Source organism: Somniosus microcephalus, chromosome 3 (assembly GCF_052327205.1).
Source record: "Somniosus microcephalus isolate GS21.2 chromosome 3, FLI_Smic_1.0, whole genome shotgun sequence".
Taxonomy (NCBI): domain Eukaryota; kingdom Metazoa; phylum Chordata; class Chondrichthyes; order Squaliformes; family Somniosidae; genus Somniosus; species Somniosus microcephalus.
The window spans coordinates 67,317,695-67,330,013 of NC_140989.1; the positions used below are offsets into that span (position 1 = coordinate 67,317,695).

The 12,319-nt window shown below is 45.2% G+C and overlaps 1 protein-coding gene across 2 annotated transcripts; it reads right to left on the reverse strand.

The window, feature by feature from the left end:
* Positions 1–330: 330 nt before the first annotated feature.
* On the reverse strand, positions 331–7,023 carry mrpl57 (mitochondrial ribosomal protein L57). 2 transcript variants are annotated; one of them, XM_085980943.1, is made up of 2 exons: positions 6,935–7,023; positions 331–968 (listed from the first exon to the last, which is right to left on the reverse strand). In XM_085980943.1, exon 2 carries the CDS (start codon positions 950–952, stop codon positions 641–643), a length of 312 nt encoding a protein of 103 aa, XP_085837069.1. In that variant the 5' UTR covers positions 953–968; positions 6,935–7,023; the 3' UTR covers positions 331–640. The 2 variants fall into 2 exon arrangements, with proteins under 2 accessions (XP_085837069.1, XP_085837068.1); XM_085980942.1 differs by lacking the exon at positions 6,935–7,023 and adding an exon at positions 6,332–6,438.
* Between the last annotated feature and the right edge of the window lie 5,296 nt (positions 7,024–12,319).

Consider the following 12,319-nt stretch of genomic DNA (forward strand, 5'->3'; position numbering starts at 1 on the left):
TTTCTTATGTTCTTATGTTAGCCAAGGGTGTCTTGGTTAACACAGGCTGCAGATTGAACCTGGGATGTTCCGGTCTGCATAAATTTGATGAGCCTCAAGTGGGAATTTAAAAAAAAATTCTTCTAGTATTCCTGGGTGGGTTGACAAGCAGAAAGAGGAATTCCCATTAAATTCTCTATTTTCCCCTACTGTTCTCCTTTAACAAGAGCTTGAAGAACAAATAACATCAGAAATTGTGTTTGAAACACAAGTCAAAAGCTCAACTCCTACAGTGCCCATTCAGTATGAACACAAGTATGAAATTGTATACCAGAAAAAGAAAAGTGCCGCTTCTTAAATTAATGTTATTTTTTAATTAAAGTTATCAGGCACATTTAAATAACATGGTTACTAACAGATGTCCAACTTTCAGAAGGGACAGTGGAACAAAAGTAGAATAGAAATGTAAATCTCACTGGTATCAATTATCAAGTCATAAAATTACCCAATTGCTCTGAACACAACAGGCCATTTCCAACATTAAGAAATTATATATAACTAGAACTAGCAAGTAGAACCATGCGTTATCAGGGGGCACTGTTTAAACTCCTTCACTGGACCTGCCGTCATAACCAAAAAAAGGCTTCTTCTGCCAAACGTCTCACATGCCCCATTTTTTGGTAACATTTAGGTGCTTTAAATGCTCTTCAATATACTTGGATTCAGGAAAAGTTGCAGCTTTGGCAGTCTTGAAGGCTTCCCAACGCTCAGCTCTGCGTTGTGTTGCATGACCTCTTTCCTGCTCCATGGTCATCCAGGGGCGGCTCAGCCAGTACTCAGTCTCCCTTTCGATCTCCAGCCTCAGAATTACATTACGTTTCATTTGCCAGGTAATTTGTCTAGGACGTCTATACTTTCCTATCCACTGTTTGCCTGGAATTCCTTTCCGAAGCAAAAATGCTGTAAGAAACATTTTGCCAAAACTTTGCCTTGAAAGAAACAGTAAATATCAACAATTGAAATATGACTTATAGTGAAAAAAAAAAATCATACTTTCTTGCACACAAGTGGAATTTTAAAATTACTGAAAACAAAAATTGGAAAAGTTGAATAGAATTGAAATTCAGCAGTTAACCCATTAAAAAGAGACGGCCAACCTGTCAAATCTGAACAGCTGGGAAAAAAACTTGCATACGGACAAACAGCCACAAAGAAAGTTCTTGCATTTATATAGCGCCTTTCGCATCTCCAGGACTTCCCAAAGTGCCTTGCTGCCAATTAATTACTTTTGAAATGTAGTCACTGTTGTTGTGTAGGCAAATGCTGCAGCCCATTTCCACACAGCAAGGTGCTAGAAACAGCAATGAGATAAAATGACTAGTTAATCTGCTTTTGGGGATATTGGTGGAGTAATAAATGTTCGCAAGGATACTGGGCGAACACCTCGCTTTCCTTCAAATAGTACCATAGGACCTTTGACATCGACCTGAGGAGGTGGATTGGGCTCATCCGAAAGACAGCATCTCCGGTAATGCTATACTGCCTCAGTACTGTAGTGAAGCCGAGACTCTGGAGTAGGACTTAAACCCACTGACTCGGGCGAGAGTGCTACCACTGAGGCAAGCTGACACTTAAGTTTTATAGTATACTGGCAGTAAATTAGGAAATATACTCTGCAAGAAATGTTGAAATGCAATGAAATTTAGAAACCTAATCCATCACAGAGTTCTTCTGCCACTAGAACCAACAAAATACAGCAAAGCCTCTAACGTACTGCCAATTTGGATCTTGGTATTTTGGGAACATATTCCAAAATTATAATCTACAACTGTTGCAAATATTTATGTAATTATTTGTGTAATTGTCCAGTACATTTATGTTGTACAACTAACAGTTACTAAATTGTACATTGTAAATGGGTCGCTCTCCTCAGGTACTGTTCCTCTCCCCATTCAAATCCGCCGTCATCACGGCTCTCCTGAAAAAACCCACAACTGAACCCCCCACCCCGGTCCTTGCAAACTACCGCCCCATCTCCAACCCCCCTTTCCTCTCAAGTCCTTGAACGTGTTTTCGCTCCTCAAATCAGTCCCGATATTTCCTGCAATTCAATATTTGAACCACTTCAAACAGGTTTCCGCCTGTACCACAGCAATGAAACAGAGCTAATCAAAGTCACAAATTACATCTTCTGTGACGACGGTGCATTATCCTTCTCGACTTCTCTGCAACCATTGACACGGTCAACCGCACCATCCCCCTCCATGCCCAGTTCAGTGAGACTGACCTTCCCTGGTTCCACTCTTAAGTTATCCAGTTGTAGCCAGGGTATTGCCTGCAATGGTTTCTCTTTCTGCTCACCTACTGTTACCTCTGGAGTTCCCCCAAGGATCTCTTCCTGGTCCCCTCCTAATTTTAATTTACATGCTGCACCTCAGAGACATCATCCAAAGATATGGCATCAAGTTCCACATGTATGCTACTGGCAACCAGCACTACCTCACTATCAACTCTCTTGACCCCTCCACTGCCTGTTGTCAGACCATTTGTATGACATAGTGCTGGATGTGCTGCAAATTTCCTCCAAATAAACAATGAAGACAAAAGCCAGTGTCTTTGACCCCCGCCACAAATTCCCTTCCCTTCCCTAGCCACTGTCTTATACTGAACTGGACTGTTCGTAACCACCGCGTCCTTTTTGACCCCAAGTAGAGATTGCGACCCTGTATCTTCTCCATCACAAAGACCGTCTACTGAGATCCTCATTTATACCTTTATTGTCTCCAAACTCCACTATTCCAATGCTCTCGTGGCTGAGCTCCCATCTTGCGCCCTCCATAAACTTCAGCTTCTCCAAAACGCTGCTGCCCGTATCCTAGGCTGCACCAAGTTCTGCTCACCTACCTATATTGGCTCCAGGCAAATTTAAACTTCTCAACCTAGTGTTTAAATCCCTCCATCAAATCTCACCATGGCTCATTTGGTAGCCAACTGAGTCTGAAGATCGTGGGTTCAAGTCCAGCTCCAGAGACTCGAACACATGATCCAGGCTGACACTCCAGTGCGGTACTGAGGGAGTGCTGCACTGTCCAAGGTTTAGAGTTTCAGATGAGATATTAAAACGAGTCTGTCTGCCATCTCAGATAGACGTAAAAGATCCCACGGCACTATTTGAAGAGGAGCAGAGCAGATTTCCCCGGTGTGCTGGCCAATATTTATCCCTCAACCAAGATCACAAAAGCAGATTAACTGATCATCATGACATTTTTGTTTGTGGGAGCTTGCTGTGTGAAAATTGCCTTCCGTTTCCTACATTAAAACAGTGACTACACTTCAAAAAGTACTTCATTGGCTGTAAAGCGCACGTGACGTCCTAAGGTCATGAAAGACGCGATATAAATGCAAATTCTTTCTTTCAGTAACCTTCTCCAGCCCTACAAGAACTCGGTCTTCCTCCAACTCTGGTCTCATATGCACCCCCACTCCCTTCACCCCACCATTGGCGACTGTGCCTTCAGCTGACTACACCCTAAGCTCTGGAATTCCCTCACTAAACCTCTCTGACTGTCTCTTCATTTAAGACCCTCATTAAAACCTATCTCTTTGACCAAGCTTTTAATCACCCCATCTAATCACTCCTCCTTTGGCTCGGTGTCAATCATCCTTGTGACTTGTACCATCACCCTTTTCAATATAGGAACATCAGTTGGCTCCGGTGCTCTTGCACTATTCCCTGTTCTAATTAATTTTTATATATATATAAGTGTGCCCCTACTAGCTCTTCCCTAACTTATTTTATGTGTGTGGATGCAATCAATCCGGACCAGGAGTTTTAACCTCTCTAAGTTCGATTATCTCGCCCCTTTCCATCTTAAATGTCATAATGGACTGTAATTTACGCTCAGCGGCGAAGCAAAGGCGTTCGCCGCTGGCCCCGAAGTAAGCTTCCCACAAACATCTCGCAATCTCCGTGGCGAGAATTTCGGCTTTCCGATGCATAATTGAAATCAATGCAATTTAATGGGGATCCCCAGTGAAGAGCTGCTGTAACGTCAACAAGCTGTCTAAGCAGCCAAACACGATGCAGAATTCTCACAAACAGCGATCCAGGAAGTGGGTAAGCTCCTTTGATTTTTTTTTAATGTTAGAGCAAAACAAAGATTGGGCCCCTCACACAGGGAAAAGACAAACCTGAAATAAAGATGACTTTAAAAAAAGTTTCTTAAAATGTTTTAATTTTTATTAAAATGGATAAATTTGACACTCCACAAAATTAAAAATTAGTTTTTCAGGGCCATAACCTTTGTTTAGCAGTCAATACAGTTAAAACCCCAAATTACACCTAATCCAAAAGGGTCCAACTTTTAATGGGGTATTTAACTGCGGTATTACCGCAAAAAAGCCAAAGTTTGTCAGTTTCCATAATTTGACAGATTTCACGGCTGGCTCTGGTTGTTTGGGGGGGGGGGGGGGGGGGGACAGCACAGCCTGTGGAGGAGCAGTGAATAACAGACCGTAGCTTCAAGATTTTTGCGTTAGGCTGCACAGGCGCTAAATATTGAAGTTGCGGTCAGTTTCAAAGGTGAAATGATAGCGAACGCTGCCAGTTCGCCATCATCAGGACCACGAATTCTGGTCCTGTATCTTTTTTGATCTCCTCTTCTAATGTGATGTCCCATCCGGTTGGTCTCCCTGGTAAATAGAGGCAAAGTAGCTATTCAATATATCTGCCATTTCACTGTCATTACCTGAGTGCATCTTGGTGCAGCCCTTAGTGGCCCTATCCCTATCCTGATTTTCTCTTATTGATGTGTCTGTAGCATAATTTACCATTTCTTTTTATATTCCTTTATAATTTAGTGTTGTAGTTCCTCTTTGCTTTCCTGATTTTTGGACAGCTTTCCTAACCTCTTCATATTCCCTTTTGTCACCCTCTCCTTTACTGTCTATATGTATTTAGTGTATGCCTTTTTCTTTAGTTTCAATTTTGATCTTATCTCTTTATTCATTCATGGTGTTTCATTATTGGCTAGTTTGTTCTTGTTATTTTAGTAGAATATATTTCTCCTGAACGCTACCTTTTAAAATATTTTCCACTGCTGTTCTCTCCATCATTCTCTCCCCCCAGGTCCATTATCATCCCATAAAAAGCTTTTTTCCAATCTATTACTTTGGTCTTTGTCTTATTCAAGCATCATTATTTTAAACCTTACTTTACTGTGATCACTATTGCCTGGATGTTCCCCTGCACTTCTCTTAGCTGCTCTGGTGCATTTCCCATGACAATACAACGTCCCATTACTTAGCCTCCAGTCCACACAGGTTGGTCTTCAGCTGGAAGGCAGATTATTATTTGAATGGCAATAGATTGGGAGAAGGGGAAGTGCAACGAAACATGGGTGTCCTTGTGCACCAGTCACTGAAGGTAAGCATGCAGGTGCAGCAGGCGGTTAAGAAGGCAAATGGTATGTTGGCCTTCGTAGCAAGAGGGTTTGAGTACAGGAACAAGGATGTCTTGCTGCAGTTGTACAGGGCCTTGGTGAGACCACATCTTGAGTATTGTGTGCAGTTTTGGTCGCCTTATCTGAGGAAGGATGTTCTTGCCATGGAAGGAGTTCAGCGAAGATTCACCAGGCTGATACCTGGGATGGCAGGAATGACGTATGAGGAGAGATTGGGTCAATTGGGCTTATACTCGCTGGAGTTTAGAAGAATGAGAGGGGATCTCATTGAAACTTATAAAATTCTGACAGGACTGGACAGGCTAGATGCAGGAAGGATGTTCCCGATGGTCAGGGAGTCCAGAACCAGGGGTCACAGTCTAAAGATAAGGGGTAAGCCATTTAGGACAGAAATGAGGAGGAATTTCTTCACCCAGAGAGTGGTGAACCTGTGGAATTCTCTACCACAGAAGGCAGTAGAGGCCAATTCATTAAATATATTCAAGAAGGAGTTGGATATATTTTTTAAGGCTAAAGGGATCAAGGGGTATGGGGAGAAAGCAGGGACAGGGTACTGAATTTGGATGATCAGCCATGATTGCATTGAATGGCGGAGCAAGCTCGAGGGGCCGAATGGCCTACTCCTGCTCCTATCTTCAATGTTTCTGTCAGCCGCCCAATAAAGGAATTACTGGCAGGGAGCAAGAAGCTGCAGGTGCTGGAAATGTGCAACCATTTTCTCAGGTGAGTCAATGGGGAGTCCGGTTAACACTGGGGGGGGGGGGGCAGCGGCGGCGGAGCCTCCCGTTCATTTCGCCTGACCCGGAGAGTTTACAATCTCCCCTGTTCCTGTTGAAGAAATTACAGGATTGGTTCCCCCTCTGTGCCCAGGAGCAGGATCACTCACTCACCGACCAACGTCCGTCCGCTCCTCGGCGCCGCATCCACCTCCTAACAACCCATAATACGACTGGCCCACCCCGCCGCGGTGTGTGCCAGTAAACAGCAATACTATTGGCCTGTAACTTTAGTAAGAGATTCCGATTGGTAGTCACGTTCGATTGGCCGTTTGCTGCGTTGCTACGGGTGACGCCGTGTACCAAAAGAGTGGTGCAGAAAAGGCGGAGCGGACCCAATTGTTTCGAGAAATGGAGCGGAGCGGGCCGGGCGCAAACGCGCTGCTTGCGGAAAGAAAATGTACGGAATAAGACGACGGGATAGGGAAACAGGAAACTGAGTGAAATTAGCATCAAGGGGAGTTAAATCACACGTACGATAACAAAATACTGCAGATGTTGGAAATCCGAAATAACAGAAAATGCTGGAAAAACTCAGGTCAGGCAACATCCGTGGAGAGAAATTTGAGTTGACGTTTTGGGTTGAACCCTTTAAAACTGGAAAGAAAAGAAACTAGATCGAAGGAAGGGCTGCGATCGGACAAAAGAATAAAAGAAACAAAAGAAGTAAGAGAGATTAGAAGCTAGACGAGATGGTAATAAGCTGCAGATACTAACTCATTCAGCCAAGGCTAGGAACGCGGCTCTGTCGGGCCTCAATATCTCCGCGGATCGACGCTGTTTGTGGCCAGGGAATGAGGCAACTCGTCGCCAGTTGAGCCAGCGACAAGAGAACGGCGCCGAACAGACTTTCTAAACTTCTGCAATAAAAAGGGCGGTCTGGCCGCCGCTGGATTCCTCCAGATCCGCCCCCCCAACCTTGACCAGTGTCACACATATCCTGTTATACCCACCCAACACTCACCCTAAAAGGTCTGAGTGTTAAAAAAAAAGCCTGAAGGCTTTGTGTCTTAATGTGAGGAGCATTCCTAATAAGGTGGATAAATTAGCTGCGCAAATAGAGGTAAACAGATATATGATTGGGATTACGGAAACATGGCTCTAGGATGACCAAGGCTGGGAACACACCATCCAGGGGTATTCAATATTCAGGAAAGATAGGCAAAAAGGAAAAGGAGGAAGGGTAGCATTGCTGGTTAAAGAGGGGATTAACACAATAATGAAGGAAGGATGATGTGGAATCTGTATGAGTAGAACTGAGAAATACTAAGGGGCAGAAAACATTACTGGGAGTGGTAGATGTAGTGTATGTACTTTGAAGAAGGAACTGTATACTGCAGTACCAGTAATGACCACCCCTGTATAGAAGCCTGTGCAGTAACTTTGTATAGTAGTTCCAGTTTTGTCTCCATTCAGTAACCACCTGTTATAACCAACTTCTACAGTCCGTGTCTCAATTACACACGGACATTACATTGGCGACGAACAGATCCGAACTTACCTACAGTTCTGCACCACCTCACGGGGATCCATCCCTGAAGCAAATTTATAAGAGGTCGAAGCCAGAAGGAAGAAATCCAAAGAGAAAAAAAATACAAACAAAAGAAAGGGGCGTCGACCATAGGCAACCGCCCTCTGATTCATCGAATTCGAAGATTTGCAGGACAGGCTGTCAAGAGCTGGGCTTGGTTATCCAGGCTGGTGGCAGGTAGTACACTGATCCTTCCTGGGCTGCGGCGGGCTAGAGCTCGATCGGGTGGCTTTTCAACGCGGCCGAGCAGCGTTGTCGGGAAGAGGAGAAAGAGAGAGAGAGGGTGGAGCACATGCGCTCTGATGAGGGGAACAGTAATTAAAATAAAAGAAAAAAATTAGAAGCGCAGAAAGCCGCAGTTTGCCACGGGGACCGCGGAGAGCAGCGTTGGCAGCAGCACGGGGGGGGGGGAAGCGCGCGAAGACCATAGGGCGTCGCCATCAAGGCATAAAAACGCCAGCAACAGCGCTGGCAGCAGCGGAAAAGACAGAAAGCGGGGGAGGCGCCATCTTAATCCAGCAGGGAAGGCGGCAAAGCGCGGGAGGCGCCATCTTAGATCTCCAAGATGCCGAAGACTGGCAATATCACTGCCTTCGATAATGCAATAGAAGACTGGACCACGTATGTGGAAAGAGTCGAAGTATATTGCAAGGCAAATGAAGTAGCCGATGAGAAAAAGGCATCTGTACTACTAAACTTAATGGGCGCAAGAACGTACGGCCTATTGCGGAACCTGATCACTCCAGCCATACCGATGGCGAAGAGTTTTAACGAAATTGTTGATATCCTACAGGAACACCTAAATCCTACACCGCTGCTAATAGCAGAAAGATTTAAATTCCACAAGAGAAATCAGCATAAAGATGAGAGCAATGCTGATTACCTTACGGAACTACGCAAGCTATCAAAGCACTGCCAGTTCGGAGCAGGACTGGCAGATACCCTACGGGACAAATTTGTCTGTGGACTCCTGAGTGAAGGAACCCAGAAGAGGTTACTCTCAGAGAAAGAGCTGACGCTAGATAAGGCTTTCAGCGTGGCAGTATCGTACGAAGCAGCAGCAAGGGGAGCTGCGGAAATACAGCAAAAGCCACAGGAATACGGCACCCATGAAATGACACGGGGATTTGAAAAATGTTATCGCTGCGGCAGAACAACCCATGACCAGAAGGACTGCTGGTTCAAGGACAAAACATGCAGGCAATGCGGAAAGATGGGACACATTGCACGAGTTTGCAGGTCCGGGAAGAAGACTAACGACAACAAAAAGGCTACTAAAGGAAAAGTACAGGAAAGTACAAAAGTAATCGCAAAAGAGGATCACCGAACCATTTGGGTCACCCTCAGGATAGCAGGGTCCCAAGTCAAAATGGAATTGGATACAGGATCAGCCCTGACCGTCATGAATCGACGAGACTACGAGCGGCTATTCTCACACATACCCTTGAAAGACACATCCATTGTCTTGAAGACATATACGGGACAGAAAATATACCCCAGAGGGGAAATAAGGGTGCCTGTCGAATACAACGGCAAGGAAATACAGAAATTGTATCTGTACATACTGCAAGATGGTGGACCACCGTTATTGGGACGTGAATGGATCAGAAAGATAAGTTTAGACTGGCACTCCATTCAGGCACTGACTGTGGCTGGTAAAAAGGATGACGACGTCACACCTGGACGATTGTCAAAAATCTTGGCTAACGCTAAAGAGGTATTTCAACAAGGACTGGGAACTCTTAAAGGCGTAACCGCCTCGATAAAAATAGAAGAGAATGCAATTCCCAAGTTTTTCAAAGCAAGACCGGTACCGGATGCAATTCGCCCAGCCGTCGAGGCAGAGCTGGAGAATACAGGCGTGTTAACTAAGGTAGACTGGAGCGAGTGGGTGACACCCATCGTTCCTGTCATGAAGAAAACGTTAAACAATAAGTCTGAGGAGCCAAGGAAGGTTCGCATCTGTGGGGACTTCAAGGTGACTGTGAACCCAGTCCTTCACACAGTACAGTATCCTCTTCCGAGGATAGAAGATATTTTTGCCTCACTATCTGGAGGGAAACGCTTTACAAAAATTGACCTAGCGCAAGCATATTTGTAGATGGAGGTTGAAGAATCCTCTAGGAAATATCTCACGATAAACACTCACAAAGGTCTTTACCAGTATAATCGACTGGTATTCGGAGTTGCATCAGCTCCGGCTATATGGCAAAGAGCGATGGAACAAGTCCTGCAAGGGATTCCGGGGACTCAGTGTTACTTGGACGACATCCTAGTGACAGGTGAGGATGACAGTGAACACCTTGCCAACCTAGAGCAGGTGCTCACTAGACTAAGAGAACATGGGCTACGAGCCAATCGCCCCAAGTGCGAGTTTAAGAAACAAGTATCGTATTGTGGCCACGTGATTGATGAAGAGGGGTTACATAAGTCTCCTGACAAAATTGAAGCGGTAGTCAAGGCTCCAGCGCCTGAAAATGTGTCGCAACTGAGGTCATTCCTCGGATTGGTGAATTACTACCATAAGTTTTTGCCGAATTTGTCCACAATTCTGCACCCACTGAACGCCCTGCTACAAACTGGAGTAGCATGGAAATGGAGCGATGAATGTAAGCGGGCCTTTCAGAAGTGTAAAGGCCTGATCACTTCAAGAGAAGTATTGGCTCACTACAACCCATCACTACCGATAAGACTGGCGTGTGATGCGTCTCCCTACGGCGTTGGAGCGGTACTGTCACATAAATCCCTTGATGGTTCAGAGAGGCCGATAGCTTTTGCGTCACGCTCGTTAACTGCAGCCGAGCGTAACTACGCCCAGATTGACAGAGAGGCCCTCAGCCTGGTGTGGGGGGTGAAGAAGTTCAATCACTACCTGCACGGACAGAAATTTACTCTACTAACTGCTCATCAACCTCTTGTCTCCATTTTCAACCCTCAGAAGGGCGTCCCGATAATGACAGCACAACGGCTACAGAGGTGGTCCCTTTTCCTAGGGGCACACCAATATGACATCGAGTACAAAGGAACTAAACAGCATGGGAATGCTGATGGATTGTCGCATCTACCGTTGCCGACGGTGGATGAAGCACCTGCAGTGGATCCTGTGGAGATATTCCACTCGACCAGTCGAATGTCTACCCGTGACTAATGCAAACATAGAAAAGGAAACACGAAATGACCCGACACTCTCCAGGATCTATGATTTAACGGTGAAGGGATGGCCAGCACATGGCAAACCACTGTTGCCAGCATTCTCGCCGAGAAGAGAACAGCTGTCAGTGTGCCGAGGAACCTTGATGTGTGGATCCAGAGTAGTAATTCCACCCAAATTGAAGGAGAGAGCATTCTATGAGCTCCATGAGGGTCATCTGGGAGGGGTAAAAATGAAGAACTTAGCCAGAGCGTTTGTGTGGTGGCCGGGAATTGATAGAGAAATCGAAGAGATGACCAAGAGCTGTACAGGATGCCAGAAGGTCCAAAACGCCCCACCACAAGCCCCTCTACATCCATGGGAGTGGCCCTCATCTCCATGGCAAAGGGTACACATTGATTTTGCTGGTCCATTTATGGACTCGATGTTTTTAATTGCGGTGGATGCACAAAGTGGCCAGAGGTAATAAAAATGTTCTCAACCACCACAGAAAAAACTATCACAGTCTTACGAACCATATTCGCCAGAAATGGGCTGCCTGAACAGATTTGCTCCGACAATGGACCACAGTTTGTGTCTCAAGAGTTCCGGAGGTTCTTAAAGAACAATGGTGTTCAGCATTACACATCCGCCCCATATCATCCAGCCACCAATGGATTGGCTGAGAGGTTCGTTCAAACATTCAAGAAGGCTATCAAGGCAATGTGTAATGAAAACATACCCCTACAACACAGGGTGGATAACTTCTTGTTTGCCTACCGGAATGCGACACATGCGGTTACCAACCAAACTCCAGCCATGAAGTTCTTCAATCGAAGACTAAGATGCTGCTTGGATTTGGTTAAGCCAAACATCAGAAGAGATGTGGGGAACAGGCAGTTTCAGAATATGAATGAAAGGCCAACCAGGAGTTTCAAGATAGGTCAACCAGTTTTGGCCCGGGACTACCGCACAGAGAAATGGCAGCCAGGAACGATCTGCACACGGCAAGGACCTCTAATGTATACCGTGGATGTTGGAGAGAGCATTTTAAGACGCCATGCTGACCAGATTCTAGAGTCACTGGAAAACGTCAAATCTACACCACGATCCTATACACCTGGTGATGAAACCGAAGTACCAATTGCATCTACCTCAGAATCGGTGATATTGGAAGCAGACGAACCAAACGACGTTGATCCTGAATCAACTTTGCCGGAAGAACCGGATACCCCAAAGAGGCGTTATCCAGACAGAATCAGGAAGCCTCCTCAAAGACCGAATTTATAATTGATTAACTTCAGCTAATGTATATAGCAAGTGTAATTGTAAATATGTTATTTAATTATTAATCGAATGTTATGTACTGTTTAGCTAAAAGGGGAGGAATTGTAGTGTATGTACCTTGAAGGAACTATATTCTGCAGCCCCTGTATACTGC

Coding starts and splice junctions, on each gene's coding strand:
- mrpl57 (XM_085980943.1), bottom strand. CDS start 952: ATGTTTCTTACAGCATTTTTGCTTCGGAAAGGAATTCCAGGCAAACAG.